The sequence below is a fragment of the Hylobates moloch genome, unplaced genomic scaffold (assembly GCF_009828535.3).
Source record: "Hylobates moloch isolate HMO894 unplaced genomic scaffold, HMol_V3 SCAFFOLD_28, whole genome shotgun sequence".
NCBI lineage: Eukaryota > Metazoa > Chordata > Mammalia > Primates > Hylobatidae > Hylobates > Hylobates moloch.
Window position 1 is genome coordinate 2,753,890 of NW_026652303.1, and position 21,995 is coordinate 2,775,884.

The following is a 21,995-nucleotide window of genomic DNA, read 5'->3' on the forward strand; positions in this document are numbered from 1 at the left end:
AAAAAAAAAAAAAAAAAAAATGTCTTCAGGGTAGTCACTTGAGCATACATACTGCATGGAGTATTATCATTTACATGTTTTCACCACTAACTATAATATCAAGAAAAAGGATGGGGCAGCTGGGCACAGTGGCTCACATCTGTAATCCCAGCACTTAGGGAGGCCAAGGCAGGTGGATCACGAGGTCAGGAGTTCGAGACCAGACTGGCCAACATGGTAAAACCCTGTCTCTACTAAAAATACAAAAATTAGCCAGGCGCGCTGGTGGGGGCCTGTAATCTCAGCTACTCAGGAGGCTGCGGCACAAGAATCACTTGAACCCAGGAGGCAGAGGTTGCAGTGAGCCGAGATCACACCACTGCACTCCAACGACAGAGCGAGACCCTGTCTCAAAAAAAAGGAAAACAAGGGCGAAGGCCATAAGGTCTGGCTCACACAGTGGGCTTGCTGGCCTGTATAATGGTACCATCACAATGAGACTCCTATAGAACTGTTACTATACCCATGGAAGGACTTTCAGGAGCTTGAGAAAGAATTTCACTTTCTTTGAGGCCCTGGTTAGTCTCTTGTCCAACCATTCATTTTTTTGCCCTAAGAAAGTAGAAAGAATGCAATCACTCCACCAAAATGCATTAATTGTGTCCATCCTATCTGCATTTTGATCATCCAGTGCAGGAGGAACATGTCTGGTAGGAAGTTGACATTAAGACAAAGAGGCAGGCAAAGAGGTTGGCTTTGACTTTAACCAAAGAATGACCAGCTAGCTCCCCAGGCCCTACTGAGCAAGTGATGATTTCAAACCGGATCCCTATGCAGAGGGAGGGGTGAATAGGAATAATAGACTTGCAGAAGACAATAGCTACAATTGTACAGGTCAGCTAGGTGTTGTAAGTATTACCTCACTGAATATTCCAAATGAGTGAGATTGGTGTTACTATGCTCATTTAACAGACAAGGAAACTGGGGCTCTCAGACACAAATAGCTCTACAGTATGTCCTGTGTCTCCTAGTGAATTCAGTCTTTGAGATCCTAGTGAACCTAGGCAGAAAGAGGGCGACTGACGGTCCCTTCCCCCACTGTCTTTCCTGTGTACTTTGATGTCCTGCAACTACCCACAGAGTCTCTGGGGTCAAACAGACAGAGGGGCAGATTACGAAACACAAAAGCATCCCCACTGCCACTGCCCCCACCAAACCACCAAATAAACGTGTTGGGGTCACCCTTATCCATTCTCAGCTTAGACAGGCTGATCATTAAAGATCCTGTAGAAGAACCAGGTCAGCTCCTCAGCCTGAGGACTTTTAACACTATTTGGGCAAAAGGGTGCATCAGGTGATGCCTTTTAGAAATCTTAGGACAAGAGATGGTAATGGGAGCAAACTCATGACAGTCCTACCTGGTTTATGAACAGAAAAGCCAAGATCAAGGGCAGATCCAAGTCCCCTGACAGAGGAGGAGCAAGATAAAAATGTAAATGCATGTCTCTTCATAGAGCTGACAAAGCCAACTTTTAAAAGCTAATACCTTGGAAATATTTGATCAATTTGACCATGTGAATAGGGAAAAGTGTATTAACACTCATTGATTATCCATTAATAAGCCAAACAGTATTCCCTGCTTTTCAGCTTCTGACTGTATGAATCTACTGTATTAATCACCTTAAAAAGAAAAGAGAAAGCCCTACTAAAACATTTGCCTAGGCCAGACACGTTGGCTCATGCCGCCATGCTGGGTTATCCCAGCACTTTGGGAGGCCTGGGTGGGAAGACTGCTTGAGCCCAAAAGTTTGAGAACAGCTTGGGCAACATAGGAAGGCCCTGTCTCTACAAAAACAAAATAAAATGAAAATTAGCCAGGTGTAGTAAGGCATGCCAGTGGTCCTAGCTACTTGGGAGGTTGAGGTGGAAGGATCACTTGAGCCCAGGAGGTCATGGCTGCAGTGAGCCGTGATCGAGCCACTTCACTCCAGCCTGGGCAACAGGGCAAGACCCTGTCTCAAAAACAAAACAAAACCAAAAACAAAACACATTTGCTAAATAACCATTCTTCTGTGCCACAAGGCCAAAATACCACTAAACCTCACTAAGAACTTTGCAGCCAAATGAGAATCGCTTGAACCGGCAGAGGTTGCAGTGAGCTAAGATCACACCACTGAACTCCAGCCTGGGCGACGGAGCAAGACCCTGTCTCAAAAAAAAAATAAATAAATAAAAAAAATAGAATTTTGCTGCCAATATCACCAGTAATCTAGTCTCTTAAGCCACCTATGATCTCTACAGATCTGAAAAACAGCTAGAGCTCCAGGTAATGGTATATTTAGGGAGAAAGAAATGTTCTAGTGGAAAGAGGATTTTAAACATCTGTATAAAAAATTTTATTTCTTCATTTATATATAGTACTGTCAAAAATTCAACCACATTAATCCTCAAGAGAAATACAAATGTTTAAGCTTTGCCGCAGTTCTGCAGATAAGAAACGCCATTTTGCTAGATTTTCAGGCAGAATAGCAGCAAAACCAGAACATGGTAAAACAACTGTAAAAAGGAGGTTAATATGAACAAGGCTGAAATGTTCATTTTGGAGAAAGCCAAGGATCACAGGTTCACACAAGTCCCCTAAGAACAGTTAGTTTCCTACACGTGGTGTCTTTGATACAACCTGTTCTTTTCATTACCTATAAATCTTGGAAATCTCATTCCTACCCCTCAACTCCATACCTACACACAACTCTAAAGTGGGCTGTGCTCATCCGCAACTGGGGAACAGCTAATTCCACAGAGAAAACACAAAAATCTCCTCCCTTAGCAATGATTGCATTGTAGATGTTAATTCTTTCTGGAAAGGAAAAGTGCTAGATGCTTAAATCAGTAAATAGCCCGCCAAGGACAAGGGAAGATTTTAATGAGCTAAAATTCAAGGAGAATTATCGTCTCACTTGCTGTTCCTACTTTCCTCCTCCCAAATGGGAGAGACCCTGGCCAAAGCTTGGCTTAAAACTCTATCTCATAACAAGTTATTGCTTTCTCTGCTGAGACTTGAGTGGAGCAGCTTAAAGCAAACCACCCCACTCCCCAGGCAGAGAACCGAATTTTAAACAATAGTAAGACGCAGATATGCAGACACTTAACAGGGAGCGTGTGGGGGTGCAGCAGTTTAGATAATATGAAGGCGAATTTTCTCAAAGTCATGAATTTTTAAGCTGGAGGGACAAGCATCTGAATATAAAGAGATGTGGGAAAGGGAGGACAGATGAGATTTGCAAAGTTATACAGAATATTATAATTTTGTATTTAGCAAATAAAATGCATTACAATGTTTTAAACTATATACAGCACTACCCTCTTGACTAGAAGACAGTATGTATCTTCTGCTATCAATGTGTTTTGAAACAGTTCATATCACATGAGAATCTGAGGTATGAGATGTGTATATATTTCAAAATCCAGAATGGGTAAAAAAAAAAAAGGTATTTTCTAAAGACTTGTGGTTTATATCACTTGAGACCTATGAAAACTGTTTCTATGTCCTTCAAATGTTACCAACACAGTTCAGAAAACCAAGTTAAATTCCTCATGAGGGTCAGCTGAATAAAAAAAGAGAGAAAACAATGTTCAAAATGATGAACATTACTTTAAAAAATTAACAGGTAGGTGCTTTGTCCAGCAAGGATGTGCTTCTAAAATTACAAAAACTAAAGACATTGGCATTCTCAACTAGTGCCTGAGTGATGGCCAGTCAATGGTCAGACACAGAGAACAGAGCAGGGTCTGGAGGGCGGGGAGGGGGCTCTACCACACTGAGGTGGTCCCTTGCTTGATTTTCACTCTCAATGAACTGGGACACACTGTAGTTTATGTGCGCCCAGTTAAGTGGCTTTATGGGTTACATTATGCTCCACGGCAGATTCTCCACAAGGCTTTATTTAATTAATTAATTTATTTTTGGAGACGGGGTCTCACTCTGTCGTCTAGGCTGGAATGCAGTGGCACTGCAGTCTCGGCTCACTGCAGCCCTGACTCCTGGGCTTAAGCGATCCTCCCACCTCAGCCTCCAAGCAGCTGGGACTATAGATGTGCTCCACCATGCCCAGTTCATTTTGTTTTTTAAATATTTTTTGCAGAGACAGGGTTTCACCATGTTGCCCAGGCTGGCATTGAATTCCTGGGCTCAAGTGATCTGCCTGCCTGGGCCTTCCAAAGTGTTGGGATTACAGGCGTGAGCCACTGTGCCACATGCTTTATGATCAGACAGGGCATGTCCATGAAAATCTTAGGTAGCAAGGGGACTCCTACACTACCTTGTGGCAAAGTTTCTATAGAGTTAGATGTCACTTTTCTAAGAAAAACATCACTTTTATCAGATGTCAAAATGTGTGCACTTTTTCTTTTCTTTTTTTTTTTTGAAACGAGTCTCACTGTCACCAGGCTGGAGTGCAGCGGCGTGATCTCGGCTCACTGCAAGCTCTGCCTCCTGGGTTCATGCCACTCTCCTGCCTCAGCCTCCTGAGTAGCTAGGACTACAGGCACCTGCCACCATGCCCGGCTAATTTTTTGTGTTTTCAGTAGAGATGGGGTTTCACCATGTTAGCCAGGATGGTCTCAATCTCCTGACCTCGTGATCTGCCCGCCTTGGCCTCCCAAAGAGCTGGGATTACAGGCGTCAGCCACTGCGCCCGGCCACACTTTTTCTTAATATAGAAAAGAAGCTGTTAGGTTGGGCTATAGTATGTGGCTCACACAGTCAGATGTGTTTTAGGAAGATTCCTCTGGAAGCTGGATTGAGAATGCCTTAGAAGGGGTAGGAGGAAAAGCAAGATAGTGAGATCTCCTGGAGGAGGCGTCTGCAGGAAGCTGGGTGCCCAGGTCTGGAACTGAGAATGGCCTGGGAGCATGCGGATGCGGGTCGGGACACACAGCATTTACGTGATGGTTAAAACCAGAAGTGTGGATTCCCCAAGGGAAACTGGCAGAATGGGAAGGAAAGTGGGTTAACAGACATCCTTGGGGAGCACTAATCTTAAATGGTTAGAGATAACGAACAGATGATGGAGACCATCATGTCCTGGTGGCCAGGAGCTAGGAAGGGCAGGAAGGGGCATTTTCATTCAGGCTAAGGGAAAAGGGTGTGGCCAACAGGTTCATGTGACAGCCGTGGTCAAGCAGGATAAAAGCAAAAAATATGCTTTTGGCAATTAGGAACTACCGGTGCCTCACTTTTGGCAATTAGGAACTACTGGTGACTTTGCTACAGAAATGGGCATTAGGAACCATGCCTGATACAGTCCTGCCATTACTGTAGAGTGTGTTGCCTGCAAATGGAGATTTCATTCAGGCAGACTGTTTCATAAGCAGATGCCCTGTTTATTCATTTATATAGATATATAATATAAAATATAATATATAATATAAAAAATATATATATATATATTTTTTTGAGATGGAATCTCACTCTGTGGCCCAGGCTGGAGTGCAGTGGTGCCATCTCAGCTCACTGCAACCTCCGCCTCCCAGGTTCAACGATTCTCCTGTCTCAGCCTCCTGAGTAGCCGGGATTATATGCACATGCCACCACACCCAGCTAATTTTTGTATTTGTAGTAGACATGGGGTTTCCCCATGTTGGTCAGGCTGGTCTCAAACTCCTGACCTCATGATCTGCCTGCCTCGGCCTCCCAAAGTGCTGGGATTACAGGAGTGAGCCACTGCACCCAGCCTATTCATTAATTTTTTTTAAACTCTGAATATCTAACTTTGTATTTGAAATTAAATGAACATTGATCATAAGATTATTGCTTTGTAGCTATGAATCTGTATCTACCTTTCCCTGCGGTATTAAGCATACCATTAAATAGCAATGTTAAAATAATAATAATAACTACTCTAAACTAAGAACATCAAACCATCTTCATTCAGATGTTGTTATACTTTGGCAAGATAAGGGGATGACAATTGCAGCAAAAGGTATTTTACCCACTTCACGTCCACCCAGTGATCTCATTCTGGGAGAATTTTTTTCCTTTCAGGAATTGGGTGTGTTTCTTTTATTTCCACTCTCATCTGTGATTAGTAGAACAAATTATTGGCTTTTAAACTTTTAAGACATTTCTTATGATTATTTCATAAATCAAAACGACTACAAGCCAAATGGACATCTGGGAATTAGGATTACAGCATTTTTTCTACCAAACTTTTCTCCTAAAAAATAATAAATGACCTTCCTTTTTCTAAATGTTTCTAAGTTCACCTCTTACTTCACCATTCAACTTAATTTACTGCCCAACATATGAGAAGAAAATATCAAAGATACTTAGTTGTGTCCAAAATGCTGGAAAAGACAATTCCTCTGGAAGTAAGCTTCACACTTAAAAAAGTCATGACAGATGATAAAAGGAAAAATGCAGCACCATTCTGGGAATGATATACTTTAAGACTCATCAAAAATAATTCCCTTCCACAGGAGAATCACTTGAACCTGGGAGGCAGAGCTTGCAGTGAGCCTAGATCGCACCCCTGCACTCCAGCCTGGTGACAGAACGAGACTCCATCTCAAAAAGAAAATAATAATAATAATAATAATTCTCTTCCCTATACTTTAGGAAAACATAAAATTCAAACGTGGGGCTAAGAAAGAGAATGTGTATGTAGATGGGGGGTGGTAATGGGAAGTTTCCTTCACATGACAAAGACTTAGAACCAAAATACCTTATTTTGGTTCCTTTAGTACAAAACTAAGGAAATGCTCAAGCTGCAGTTCTCAGGGCAACACCAGGCAAGTCAGGCTCCTAGAGGAACAGCAGCCCCGAGGATTTATGCTCATGCTGCCAGCCACAAACTTTCATCCATACAGCGTCTTCACATTCATGCAAACTGCCGTTGCAGGGGAAAATTCTGCTTTGCATTTCCTGACATTTATGCTTTTCAGTTCTGAGCCTCACATTGCACATCGACAGATTTCTACATTCTGTTTCCTTTGAGAAACTCTCCGGGCTTCCACTGCCTCCTTTGAAAAGTGAGGAACTGAGGCGCAGTGGGGAGAGCACCACGAGTGGAGTCCTGCGACCTGCGTTCAAGTCCAGACACTGCTCCTTGCCAGCGACAATCAGGGTCAGGGCTCTCTGGTGAGTATAACTTCCAGTTTGCAGGGTTGCTGGGTGAATGCGAGGCATATATGAAAAGCCATGAAAAGGAAATCTCCACACAATTATAAGGTGCTTCATCGTTACAGGTTATGTTTAAGATGTTCCCATTAAAAGATTCTAATACTGGCCAGGCGTGGTGGCTCATGCCTGTAATCTCCGCACTTTGGGAGGCTGAGGTGGGCGGATCACCTGAGGTCAGGAGTTTGAGACCAGCCTGACCAACATGGAGAAACTCTGTCCCTACTAAAAATACAAAATTAGCTGGGCGTGGTGGCGCATGCCTGTAATCCCAGCTACTCAGGAGGCTGAGGCAGGAGGATCATTTGAACCTGGGAGGCGGAGATTGCGGTGAGCTGAGATTGCACCATTGCACTCCAGCCTGGGCGAGAAGAGCAAAACTCTGTCTCAAAAAAAATTTTTTTTTAAATTCTAATTCCATGTCCTTAAAAAGCATTCACATTGGAGAAGGGGTGGAAAAGGAAGCCAGACTCTGCTGATAGTGCAGAAAAGCAAATGGGAGATGACCTGCTGCCAGTGGGCTGAAGGTGATGCTTCCTGCCTGTTCTTTGTGGGACACAGGCCTGCAGCCCTTCTTCCAGAATTGGGGTAGGCTCTCTTTTGTGCAGTATACACTTCACTGGCCCCTGATGACCACAAAGATTTATTTGTGGTTGGCCACAGGTGACTACAAAGTAACACAAGCGTCAAGGAGGCTGAAACTTACCCCATAGCTAAGAAGTGCATTAAAGCTCCAGATGAAGTTTCCCACAGAAAAATCGGAAAGGAAGTTGGTATGATTCCACTGCAGTGGAACTGGCTTCGCAATCCCATGACCCTAACACCATTTATACTATTATATCTATGAGAAAATACATTCCATGTTCAGACCAACCTTCAAACATTTAGAACATAATCCAATGAGACTGAAATTAGAATATTTTGCCTAATAAGGTACAGGAAGGGCATCATAAAAGGGAGGTAATGTCAGGAAAACTGGAGGTAGATGGTGTTTTAATTATGTTTTTACTCACATATTCGATATAACGACAATACATCATTTCTTCTCAATCTTAGTTTCTCAGCTTAAATTCTGAACCACCTGAGACCAATCAGTCTGTTAATTATATGGCCCCCCCCACTGGCTTTTTTTTTTTTTTTTAGACGGAGTCTCACTCTATCGCCCAGGCTGGAGTGCAGTGGCACGATCTTGGCTCACTGCAAGCTCCACCTCCTGGGTTCACGCCATTCTTCTGCCTCAGCCTCCCGAGTAGCAGAGACTTGGGGCGCCTGCCACCACACTCTGCTAATTTTGTTTTTGTATTTTTGTTTTTTTTAGTAGAGACAGGGTTTCACTGTGTTAGTCAGGATGGTCTCGATCTCCTGACCTCGTGATCCACCTGCCTCGGCCTCCCAAAGTGCTGGGGTTACAGGTGTGAGCCACCGCACCTGCCACACAGCCCCTTCTTGGTCTCATGCCCATTAGTTTGAATATATCATCTCACAAATCCTTCCCTCAACACTGCTAAGTATAATGGCATAAAGTCTAATAGAGATTTTTTTTGGCTTTCTAAAAAGTTCTATTCACCTTCTTCCTTGGTATTAACAAACAGAGCAATGATCAGACAGAAGCAAGAGGGGAAAGTGGTGAGCTGACCCCCTAAATCTGTCAAACAAAGCCAACACCATTCAGTGCACTTAATTCCACACTACTGATGACCTGGGCTACTGATGACCTCAGCCACTCGCTAAGTACGAGGCTGTGCTGCCCAGGAGAGTCCAGCGCTTTTTTCTCCATCTCACCCACAGCAGGCAGGGGAGGGGATGAACTCATATAACTGAGGCTGTCTTGTGTGTCCATCCCTGCCCTCTCCGAAGGTGCTCACCATCCCCTCTGAAAGGGGAGCCTGGATAGCTGGTGATGAGCCCCAGGCCTCAGGGAGGGGACAGCATTCAGTCTACTTCAGCTCAACTCTCTTAACAAGTATGGCTCTGGGATTACAAACATCAAAATAAAATAAGAGTGAATTCAACACGAGTCAAATGTCTAGGGTCTTGGTCTCCTTTATCTGAGGTGGCAGGTGCTTTTTGGTTTTCAAGATTAGAGATTAGACTTTATGTGATGATCTGGAATAAGAGCTGACATGGGACAGTGTTAAAAACACAGGCTGTTTTGCCACCTCTACCATTTTTTAATCACACGATCTTTGCAAAGTCTCCTCTCTGAGCCTCAGTTTCCTCATCTGTAATGTGGGGAGGATGACAGTCCTGCCTAACAGAATAAGTGTGAAGACCACTGAGATAACAGGAGTACAAGACAGTGCCTGGTTCAGAGCAGCCATTCTGTCAATTAACATTGGCTGTCATTACTGTCACTACAGCACATTACTGCTTTAAGTGCATTCCATCCTGTTAAAAGGAGAATTGTCATGTAACTTACTAATGTAGTGCAGTTTAAAAGCTAGAGTTCCTCCATTCTCCCGTTTGGAACAGACATTATTCTTTTTTCAAGAAGTCATCCTTTCACATGTATAATACAAGTACATTTAGAATTTTCCAATTCACTTTTAAAAGTCTTTCATGAGCCATGCCATGCACTAAATTTAAACTGAAAAGGACTTTGTAATAGTTCAGCTTTGTTAAAAAAAAAAAAAAAAAAAAAAACCCTAGACACTTTGATCCTTCAAAGGTGAAAGACCTATATTTTTTCCTTCTGTGAATACCAGTTTTGAGGGTCTCTGTGCTCAGGAGGAGAGGGAGAAATGAGATCCTCTGAGAAAAACAAAATAAAACGGTTCTCTGATTTCTAGGTTATTTCTTCGGCATGCAGCTGAGGTTTACCTCATCTCCCAGCTGGAGACCATTTCAGCATCGTCCAGCTGTGCCCTAACCACAGGTTCAGAGGAGACTCCCGAGGGAGGAGGGCCCTGCTGTACCTGCCCACCTCTCCCTTCCATGCAGAGGGCACCACTCCACCTCGTAAACACCAAATGCAAAACCACACCCACTTCAGACTGGTTTTGGCATCAGAGTCAAATCATCGGGGTCAGGAAGAGGTTACCTCCAAATCTAGGCTCATTCTTGAGAGTGAAACCAACAGTGTCATTCCCCTGCAGGCCCAGGACGCTGGGTGTGGGGGCCTGCGTTTGGGTGGAGGAAAGGCGGGGGGTTCCCTAGCCCTGCCCAAAAACACTAGCTCCAGTGCCTTGGCTTCCTGACATGTGACACTCCATAGCATATGGCTAATTTGGACAAACGCCCAGGCGTTCTTCCCCTCCCCACCTCTAGGGTCTCCGTGGAAATGCTCAACGCATCTCCAAGCCTGGAAAAGATGCTCAGAAACAGAACAGAAAATTTATTCTCAATTTTCAACCATACACCTCAACGGGTGTAAGTTACAAAGCTATCAAACACAGAAGTCTATTGTGGTATCTGTGGAACCCTAAGAAGTTCAATCCTTCATGCTCAGGCTCCATGGAGATTTTATACCTAATCAGTGTCCATAGAATATCCTTCCGTTTAGACAGATGGACAGAGAAAGGATCGATTTCTATTTGTAACTAACTGGATATAACTTTCTTTAAACCTACAGAGCCTGGAAGTAGTAACTAGCCCATTAGGGATCTCCAGCCCACATGTTTGGAAGTAGAGCAACTTCCGAGTAACAACAGGCATGGGAAGGAAGAGGTCCACAGCTTTGGAGGAAGGCACTCTGTGACATCACTTAAAGTTGATCATTATCTACTGAGGACTACAAGATGAGCCTGACTGGCCAAAGCTGGGCACCTGCTCTGGTCAGTCCCTCCTCTCTCTGGGACGTTGGCTCATGGTAGTCTTGCTTTTGGTTTCACTCCCTTGGCCAATATGCTGCTGGGAGACCTCACAGAGAGCTGGAGATACTCTCTCCTTCCCCCACCCACACAATGGAAGCATGTAATACCAGGCTTCCAGTGAGGGACCTAACTCACACTATTTTACTAGTTTATCTACTTACGATTTGAGTGATTTGCCTAATTGACCCATGTATTTCTTCTCCTCCAGCCTGCACTCCGGGTTGGAGCACAGTGGTGCAATCTCAGCTCACTGCAAGTTCGACCTCCCCAGGTTCAGGTGATCATCCCACCTCAGCCTCCAAAGTACCTGGACTACAGCCACCACGCCTGGCTAATTTTTATACTGTTTTAGAGATGGGGTTTCGCCATGTTGCCAGGCTGGTCTCAAACTCCTGGGCTCAAGCAATCTGCCCTCCTCAGCCTCCCAAAGTGCTGGGATTACAGGCGTGAACCCCTGCACCTGGCCCACATTAGTATTTAATTCCATTCCCACAACTGCCCCATCAAGTAGGGAATATTATGATTGCCTTTCTATGCGAGGAAACAGGCTCAGAGCAGCAACAGCTAAGGCTTGAGCCCAGAGCTGTGTGTCCCCAAAGCCTATGCTCTACTGCTTAATGAGAACACAAATGTTGTGCCGGACTGGAAACCTTCAAAGGCAGTTTCTAGTGGTTGCAGCAGGCTGCCTGATAACCGGAAGGTCAGCCCACACTGGTAAGACTACCTGTAGTTTAAGACATGGTAGATAGAACTCTAGTGTTACACAGTCACACCCGATGCCCAAACCTTTCACCCTCAGCTTTGGAAATCTCCAGCCAGATGTCCCACGGCAGGTATGTGTTGAGGGGGATGGGGGGGTCTTGTTCCATGTCAGGTACAAATAAGCACAACAGGAATGCCCGTCAAAGATAACGTCCTTCTACTTAGTAGCCATAATCCTAAGCTTATTCTCTTTTTTCCATAACTCTTTTACCATTGCCAATAAGGAGAAGTTAAATAGACTATAATCTTAAAATGCACTTTTATTCTTGGTTGATTAAACTGGACAACAAAAATCCCATCTGGGCCAGGCACAGTGACTCAGGCCTATAATTCCAGCACTTTGAGAGGGCCATGTTGGTGGATCACTTGAGGCCAGGAGTTCGAGACCAGCCTGGCCAACATGGCGAAACTCCATCTCTACTAAAAATATAAAAATTAGCCAGGCATGGTGGTGCTCGCCTGTAATCCCAGCTACTCAGGTGGCTGAGGCATGAGAATCTCTTGAACCCGTGAGGCAGAGGTTGTAGTGAGCCAAGATGGTGCCACTGCACTCCAGCCTGGGTAACAGAGTGAGCCTCTGTCTCAAGGGGAAAAAAATCCCTATCTGTTGTTAAAATTTTTACTTCCAGTGTTTTTCACAGTGAAGCTTTTCCAAGGGTGTGCCAGATATGGACACAGCCTGTCCCGATTCGGTGCCCCAGGACACTAACCCATGCCTAGGCGGCTTTTTGCACCACTGTGGCCTCCAGACAGCCATTGAGTGGTACAATCCACATATTACCATGTCTCCATATTACCACGACTCCAAGGAAGGCTAGAATTCCTACTCAGGAAATGAATGGCAAGGGTTTTCTGCCACATACATTCTTCTTGTAAAAATACAACACAAGAATAGCGACAATTCAAATGTCAGGCAGACACAGGGAGGCATATGGGTTACGGGGAGGTATGTGGCTAGTGAAAGGGTAGCTGCTAACATGAAAGGCACAGGCTGTCATTTGTGGTGGGACAGGAGCCTCACATAGGTAGGAGCCTCACACAGGTAGAGGGGGACAAGTATGGGGCGGGGCCATGAACATTTCTTCCCATATTTTTGGCTACAAAGATGAAGCAATAATAAGAATGAAAGTTGATAGTCTCTAACATTCACAATGGTGCCACTATAAATACCAAGGACTTAGGGAAAAAAACGTGTGTGCAACATCAGCTATGAAAGAGAACCTTCTGGTACATATGAAAACAAGAATGTTACCCAATGACTAGGTTCTCCAGAAAGTGAAGCCACTTAATCGTTCTCAAAGTTCGGATGAGATTCATCCCAAAGTACAGAGACAAGGTGATTTATTCCCGTAATAAAAAAGTACTTTGAAAAATGTCTTTGTTTTTCAAAAATACAGATACAACTAGCAAAAGTATCTGTGACAGCTGCGAAAACATTCAATTGCCAAGGAAGGTATTTTCTCTCTTCACCACAGCTGTTCAGTGCAGGGCAAGGTTTATTTTCCTCTTCCACTGAGCTTCCAAATCAAAATTTCTGGGCTCTCAAGTGCAAAATATTGCCCTTGAATTTTCTTGGATAGGCTGCCACCATGTGGTGACTGCTAAAAACGCACACAGGTTCAGGTTTCATTGCAAGGCTGCCTTCCTGAGCTGTCTTAACCCAAGCATTACATAAATTAGATCCACCTGCCATGCAAAGATTCCAAATCTGCTGAGACACCTGGCTTCCCTGGCAGGATTACAATTTACTCCTCATTTCCATTCTCACCCTGCAACATGAGGAACGTGTATTTTTAGATCACATTCTGTAGTAACTGATTGTACTTAATGCATTCATTTAAAACTTCACTTTGCTTGAAATCTGTGAGCTGTACTGTCATTTTTAAAAATGAAAAACAATCATTTCAGACATAAAAATGAAAACAATAACCTAACATACCTAGACAACACCTATTGCCCAGTTTAAGAAAAAAGGCGTGAAGGTGTCTAGGTTTTCTTTCCATCTATATCCACATCCTTGCCTCAATAAATGCTTTTTGGATTTGATTCTAGTTTGCATTATTTCTTTATATTTTTACTTCATATGCATGGAATTCTAATATATATAAGGATTATATAATTAATACATAATAATATTATATATAATCCTAATATATATATTAAACAGTGATCTAAATGTCCTGACCTAAATATATGTATTGATTCTATATATATATATTTGGATTATATATAATACATATTATATGTATGTATGTATGTATTAGATTACATATATATATGTTGTGCTGCTTTCAGACATATATAAATGGTGTTATATGAAATACATCCTTCTGCAACTTGGGTTTTTGTTCACTGAACAGTGTTTTAAAAAATTCTTCCAGCCTGGGCACGGTGGCTCATGCCCCTAATCTCAGCACTTTGAGAGATCAAGGTGGGCGGATCACCTGAGGTCAGGAGTTCCAGACCAGCCTGGCCAACATGGTGAAACCCCGTCTCTACTAAAAATACAAAAATTAGCTGGGCATGGTGGCATACACCTGTAGTCCCAGCTACTTGGGAGGCTGAGGCAGAAGAATCACTTGAACCCAGGACACAGAGGTTGCAGTGAGCCGAGATTGCGCCACTGCACTCCAGCCTGGGGGATAGAGCGAGACTTCATCTCAAACAAATAAACAAACAAAAAAAACATGTTGCTATCTACAGCTCTAGTTTATTTTAACCGCTTGTATATCATTCAGTTTTATGAACATATGTCTATGCATACTCTACATGCAACTACACTGATTTATCCATTCACTCTGATGGGCATTTAGATCACTGTTCAAATACTTGTTATGGTGCACTTGGTTTTTCAAGTCGCCTGCTTGGCCCTCTTCCAAGTTGTACTTTCCTTCTTTCCTTTCCTTACTGTTCTAGAGCTTTTTGCTAGACTTGCTGTCCTGCTCTGAAACTTGCCTCAGTCTCTCCTTCTGCTTTAAGGCCCTCAGTCCAATTCTTTCTTCTGAGGAGGCAAGAGCTGAAGTTGCTGCAGACCTGTACAGATACACCAGCACGAACTCGGGATAACTCGAATAGCTGCCACTGGTAAGATATTTGGTGCACGTGACTCGGATACATTCCCTAGTGGTCATCAAGCTCCAGAAGATGCTCAGGGAGAGATACTATCCTCTCAATATTCAAGAGTCACCATTCTACAGGGGACCTCTGGCCTGCCCATCAGTGAAGGCGAAATCCTGCCCCTGTCTCCCTTGCACCTGGCTGGATGCTGCTTTCACCAACTCATGGAGCCAGCTCAGCCCTGACAGCAGAAAGGGGCCAAGACCCACAGAACCACCACTGCCCCTCTGTCTTAAACAAACAAACAAAACTTTTTGCACTATAAACATGCTGCTCTGACCATTTGTAAACACACCTTTGTATATATATGGGCAAGTTTTGTCTAATATATATATACACACATATATATACACATTATTATTATTATTATTATTATTATTATTTTGAGACAGAGTTTCGTTCTTGTTGCCCAGGCTGGAGTGCAATGGCGTGATCTCAGCTCACCGCAACCTCTGCCTCCTGGGTTCAAGCGATTCTCCTGCCTCAGCCTCCTGAATAGCTGGGATTACAGGTATGCGCCACCACATCCGGCCAATTTTATATTTTTAGTAGAGATGGGGTTTCTCCATGTTGGTTAGGCTGGTCTTGAAACCCCAACCTCAGGTGGTCTGCCTGCCTCAGCCTCCCAAAGTGCTGGAATTACAGGGGTGAGCTACCGTGCCCGGCCACATGATATATATTTAGAGTGAAATTCCTGGGTCAAAGAGTAGCTCAAACTCCATTAAACTGCTTTCCAAAATGCCTATTTCAAATTTAAACTCCTGCCAGCAATATATGAATTCCCATAGCTCCAGACATTTGTCAATATGTCTAACTGGCACTTTTTACCTACTGCCAATATGACTGGTGAGCAAACACAGTAGGAAACCAGACAGCTTTTTACGTCTTTTAAACCTCAGGTTCCTCACCTGTTAGTGGCCTGTCATGTGTCCATTTTTCTAACAGATTGCCTTTGTCTCACTGATTTGTAGGAATCTTTTATAAGATACTAATTGCTGGCTAAATGTTTGTTGTAAATATCTTCTACACTATAGCTGTCTTTTCACTTTTTTAAGAACTTCTTTTCAGAAAGAAAAACTTCAGGGTTTTTAAAAATTTGGATGTAGTCAGATTTATATATCTTTTCTTTAGCAATCTGTGCTTTTGGGGTCTCTTAAGCTACCCTTCCAATGCCAACATCTTAAATGCATACGCCTATATTTTTTTCTATAAGTTTTACAGTTTTGCTTTCCACATTTAGGTATTTTAACATAGAAGTGATTTTTATATGTAGTATCAGGTTAGTAATCCTATGCTAGACTCATATACATAACTAGTTACGTCAGCATCATTTTTAATAGTTAATGTTTTCGCTTTTTTTTTTTTTTTGAGACAGAGTCTCACTCTATCACCTAGGCTGGAGTGCAGTGGCACGATCGTGGCTCACTGCAACCCCTGCCTCCCAGGTTCAAGCAATTCTCCTGCCTCAGCTTCCTGAGTAGCTGGGATTACAGGCTTGCGCTGACAGGCCTGGCTAATTTTTTTGTATTTTTGGTAGAGACGGTGTTTCACCATATTGGCCAGGCTGGTCTGAAACTCCTGAGCTCAAGTGATTCGCCCGCCTCAGCCTCCCAAAGTGCTGGGATTACAGGCGTAAGCCACCACGCCTGGCCTTTAATAGTTAATCTTTTCCCCGTTGATCTGCAGTACCTGCTCTCAAGCTTCCATATATGCATAAATTTCCACTTTCTTCTGTTTCGATCGTCTGTTTGTCTACCGTATTATCCTAATTACTGTAAGCGCATCATAATTCACACTATGTGGTGGGAATGTCTCCCACCTAGTTTTTCCACAAAATTGTCTTGACTCTCTTTGTCCTTTATGCTTCCATTTGGATTTCAGAATCAGACTGTCAAATTCTACAAAAAAATATGTCAGGAACTTATAATTTGCAGACAATTAATATCTTTAAGATATTGCATCTTGTCCGTGAAGATGATACCTCTGCTTCTATATAGGTCTTTGTAATAATTTTCATCAAAATTATAATTACTTTCAAAAGGTCATAATGGATACCAGATTTACCAAATTACTGTTCAGTACTTACTATGGTGAGAATTTAGTTTTTAATCATAATGTGGTGAATTACAGTGATAGATTTTCTCATGTTCAATCACCTGGAAATCCTACAATAAACCCTACTTCCTGCTGTATTTGGTGTTCTCAGATTTCACTCACGATTATTTCATTTATATTCATAGCTGAAACTGGCCTGTTAATTTTCCTTTAGCATCTTGTCCTTGTTTGGTATTGGCACTGATAAAGTCTGTTAGGCCATGTTCCTTCTTTTTCCATTTGCTAGAGAAAAGGATTGTATTAGAATGATCTGTTCTTTGTTTGATAGAGCTCATTTGTAAAACCACCTGTTGCCTTTTCTTGTTTGTCTGGTGAGTAGACTCATTCAATGTCTTTAATGGATATGGGTCTATTCAATTTTCTTCCTCTAATTTCTTGAATTAATTGCTTAGCTTATACATTTCTAGACTTTCTTCTGTTCTAACATAAGCCTTCAAGATGTATGCTTCCAACATGAAATTTACCTTGCTTTGAAGCTGACGTGTTTTCCACTGGATGCTCATTGTCATGGACCCTTTTCTCTGGAACAGGCATTGTAGAGCAGCTTCCAAAGACCCATGGGCCCCCACTACCAAAATCTTCTTTCCATCTAGGTTGACACCTCCTAACCAAATAAAATTCAATATTATACTCAAAACTTCAGATCTTTCCTTTAAGAACTTTATCTTAAGAAAAAAAGACCCTTTTAGGCTGGGTGCGGTGCTCACGCCTATAATTCCAGCACTTTGGGAGGCCGAGGCAGGCAGATCACTTCAGGTCAGGAGTTCAAGATCAGCCTGGCCAACATGGTAAAACCCTGTCTCCACTAAAAATATAGAAAATTAGACAGGCGTCATGGCATGTGCCTGTAATCCCAGCTACTTGGAAGGCTGAGGCAGGAAAATCACTTGAACCTGGGAGGCAGAGGTTGCAGTGAGCCAAGATCGCGCCACTGCACTCCAGCCTGGGCAACAGAGCAAGAATGTCTCAACAACAAAAAAAACCCTTTTAAAACTTGACCTTTCTCAGCACCAACCTACAATGACTATGAACTAGGAGTGGGGTATTATAATCAACAAAAATTCTCTATTCAAACCCTTTTGGTTCCAATTCCTGTTGCTGAATTTCTTTCCACAATATGTAACTATAATTAACCAGCCTAATTTACTCTTTTCTTTGAGTACTTTCTAATGAAGTGGCTCAGAATCTTCATCTTGATAATCCATGTAATGAAAAAGTGCTGTATATATGGATTATTTCATAGATTTGAGCTTAATATTACTGTCCAAAAAGCATATATATCCTGAATGTTAACCTTTTAATAAAACTTTGCCATATATTTTTGAAATTTTTCTTTGATTGTTGGATGTTCAGGGGGTAGGGAGGGGCATTTGCTTCATTTCTATTCCAATTGGAGTAGAGAAAAATATTTAGTTAGTTGAATTTTTTCTTTTCTTTTCTTTTTATTTTTTCAGATAGGATCTTGCTTGTTGCCCAGGATGGAGTGCTGCGGTGTGATCACAGCTCACTGAAGCCTTGACCTCCCAGGCTCCAGCGATTCTCCTACCTCAGCCTCCCAAGTAGCCGTGACTACAGGCACATGTCACCACACCTGGTTAATTAAAAAAAAATTTTTTTTGGTAGAGATGGAGTCTCCCTATGTTCCCCAAGCTGGTCTCAAACTCCTGGGCTCAAGCAATCCTCCCACCTTGGCTCCACAAACTGCTGGGAACGCAGGTGTGAGCTACCGCACCGGCCCAATTAGTTGAATCTTTATGTTCTCAGAAAGCCCTTGAATATATAAATACTTGGTAGTAATTTACTCATTAAATTTAATAATGAAGAAAGAGAAAATATTCATTTCTATTTCACTGACATAAAAATGCCAAGTCAAGGGGACAACAATGGAAATTAAGTCCTGACTACTGAAAAGCAAGCTGCTCACCAATAAATCCCAACCTACGTTCCTGTGCCCCTACATCTAATTTCTTCTTCTTTCTTCTTTCTTCTTCTTCTTTTTTTTTTTTTTTTTGAGGCAGGGTCTTGCTATATTGCCCAGGCTAGAGTGCAGTGGTGCAATCACAGCTCACTGTAACCTCAAACTCCTGGGCTCAAGCGATCTTCCCGCCTGAGCCTCCAGCATAGCTGGGACTACACGTGCACACCACCATGCCCAGCTAATCTGTAAATTTTTTTTGTTGAGACAAGGTCTCAATATGTTTGCCCAGGCTGGTCTCAAACTCCTGGCCTGAAGTGATCCTCTGGCCTTGGCCTCGCCTAGCACTGAGATTATAGGCATGAGCCACTGTGCCTGGCCTCATTTAAGTCTTCAGTGTAAGTCTTATCTAAGGCTACATATTGACAGATTTAGTAAGCTGAAACTGGAAGTACATTTTACTGTGGTTATTTTGACTGTTTCGTGAGAGAAACTGAGCATGTTTAAAACAGGGCTAATAATTTATCTCTACTAATTTCTCTTTTAATTTATAAGATGATCTTACTAGAAAAAGTTTCTAGGTACTCATTTGTATCTCACAAAAGATGAGAAAAATAAAAAAAGTCAACGTGAAATATCACTTCTATGTTCAATTAGAATCTCCTAGAAACATTCTAAAAGGGTATCAGAATAATAATAAAATTTTTTTTTCATTCTTCCCCAAACACATCCTTATTAAAAATAATGTAAATACCAATAAATAGAAATCAGCAGCATTTCTCAAGGAGCATCCTACCTGATTTTTCAAGAAGTTCAATTACAGCTTTGGCAACAGGTGAAACAAAACATTCATGGGCATCCCCTCGCACCAATTTCCCCAGGTTTATGTCTGTTACTCTGAATCAGAAAATAAAGGAGTAGGTTAAGCCAAAGCCCAGCCAAAAAAATCACTCACATGTAATGTATGTATATTAACCCCAAATAACATCCAAGTCAATGTTTGATAGATAGAATACATAAAAATGAATTAAAGAGGGCCAGGCATGGTGGCTCACGCCTGTAATCCCAGCACTTTGGGAGGCTGAGGCGGGTGGATCACATGAGGTCAGGAGTTCGAGACTAGCCTGGCCAACATGGCGAAACCTCGACTCCACTAAAAACACAAAAAGTAGCTGGGCGTGATGGCACATGCCTGTAATCCCAGCTACTAGGGGGCTGAGGCAGGAGGATAGCTTGAACCTGGGAGGCAGAGGTTGCAGTGAGCTGAGATCATGCCACTGCACTCCAGCCTGGGCAACAGGGCGAGACTGTGTCTCAAAAAAAAAAAAAAAAAAAAAAACCATAAAAAATGAATTAAAGAGAAAGCAGGCAATAAAGGCCATTCATTTTCTATGGCAGTACCTTAGGAAACTTCACCCTGGCCCTGACCTTGGGTGTTCTGTTTCTGCCAATACACCAGGACACAGCCTAAGGCCATACAGGGCTTCACTTTCCAACTCCAGGGAGCTCCTTTCAATGGACCCCAGTGGACTAGCATCCCTAGAGTTACACGGCAACATGGTCCTGCAGTCCACTCAAAACCCAGAACCAATCCTATAAATCTGGAGTGACCCAGTAAGACCTGGGATTGAGGCACAGGTCACAGGTCTGATTTCAACTTGACCTCGATATTTATCTCCTTGAGAAGCCGGGGTGGGGGGCAGTGGAAAAAATGAGTGACCACACACTTCTGAAGGGTTCTGTGCCTTTCCCTGTTCAAATCTAGGACAAAACATTCCACAGCTATCTAGCCTAAACTGAGCACGTCAATCTCAGTAACAGAATGGAGACATTTAGAATCATTTTCATAATTTCTCCTTTTGCTCTCTGTTGTTGTTTGGTTGGTTTTTCCCGGCTGGGCCTCAGCATGAATTCCTCTCCTTTTATGAAAGACTTGAAACTATGCCCTAGGACCTTCAAGTTCTGAAAGTTTTCTCATTGATTAGTGCTTCTTCTCTTTTTAAAGTTAGTCTACGACAGGACTGGAGATTGTTGTTGTTTTTTTAAAAAATGTTTAATTATTTACTTAAAAATAGAGACAAGGGGCCGGGTGCGGTGGCTCACTCCTGTAATCCCAGCACTTTGGGAGGCCGAGGCAGGCGGATTACGAGGTCAGGAGATCGAGACCATCCTGGCTAACACAGTGAAACCCCGTCTCTACTAAAAGTACAAAAAATTAGCCAGGTGTGGTGGCGGGCGCCTGTAGTCCCAGCTACTCGGGAGGCTGAGGCAGGAGAATGGTGTGAACCCGGGAGGCAGAGCTTGCAGTAAGCCGAGATCGTGTCACTGCACTCCAGTCTGGGCAACAGAGCGAGACTCCATCTCAAAAAAAAAAAAAAAAAAAAAAAAAATAGAGATGAGGTCTCACTATGTTGTCCAGGCTGGTCTTGACCTCCTGAGATCAAGTGATCCTCCTGCCTTGGCCTCCCAAAGTGCTAGGATTACAGGTGTGAGCCACCGTGCCCGGCCAGGACTGGAGGTGTTCATGACACCTTTTCAGCCTATGTTTGGGTCTACTCAAGTCACAATAAAAGGCTAGAATGGAAGATTGTTGGGCGTCTCAGGAAGGTGGCAGCCTCCCCATCCAGCCCCTGCAGGGTCTACTGGATCTGGAATCTAACTTTATAAATCTGCTTACAATCTATAACCATAAACACATTGTGTTCTTTTTGGCCACAGTACAAAAACACTTTCTATATTTCCATGGAGGAAAATGGGGTTTTAATCTCCGGGAAGCATGCTTATCCCCCACTGGAGATGGCCGGTATCCTTTGTTCTATGAAGCTTATGTCACTCCATGACATGAATCACAGCCCAACATTACAGCACCCAATAGTTATGATGCTCCCCTCCAAATTTCAAATAAAACCTTGTGTCATTAAGAAAAGTATTTATTTTGCTTTTCTCAACTGGCCTGGGACTAAGACAGAATATGGTACTGCTAGGGAATCAGGTTTCTAAATTTTTTTCTCTGGTCTGGTAGAATTACCAAGGAAAAAACTATTAGAAGAATAGAGCTGGCTAAAGATTGTATAAGTCAGACCAGAATTTATTAAATGAATCTGACGGTGTAAGATCA

General features: G+C 42.8%; 1 protein-coding gene across 5 annotated transcripts in view; it reads right to left on the bottom strand.

Moving 5' to 3' along the window:
• Positions 1-21,995, bottom strand: part of LOC116463188 (monofunctional C1-tetrahydrofolate synthase, mitochondrial) — a 238,540-nt gene that overhangs the window by 198,298 nt on the left and 18,247 nt on the right. For 4 of the 5 annotated variants that reach the window (XR_009211999.1, XR_009211998.1, XM_032146190.2 and 1 more), the window contains 2 exons: positions 19,674-19,774; positions 17,427-17,566 (listed from right to left, as the gene is read on the bottom strand). Coding sequence is in view for 3 of the 5 variants with exons in the window: in XM_032146190.2 (XP_032002081.1) it covers positions 17,427-17,566; positions 19,674-19,774 (241 nt within the window). In the remaining 2 variants the exon portion in view is untranslated. The remainder of the gene's footprint in view (positions 1-17,426; positions 17,567-19,673; positions 19,775-21,995) is intronic. The other variant, XM_058434492.1, reaches the window with a different exon arrangement.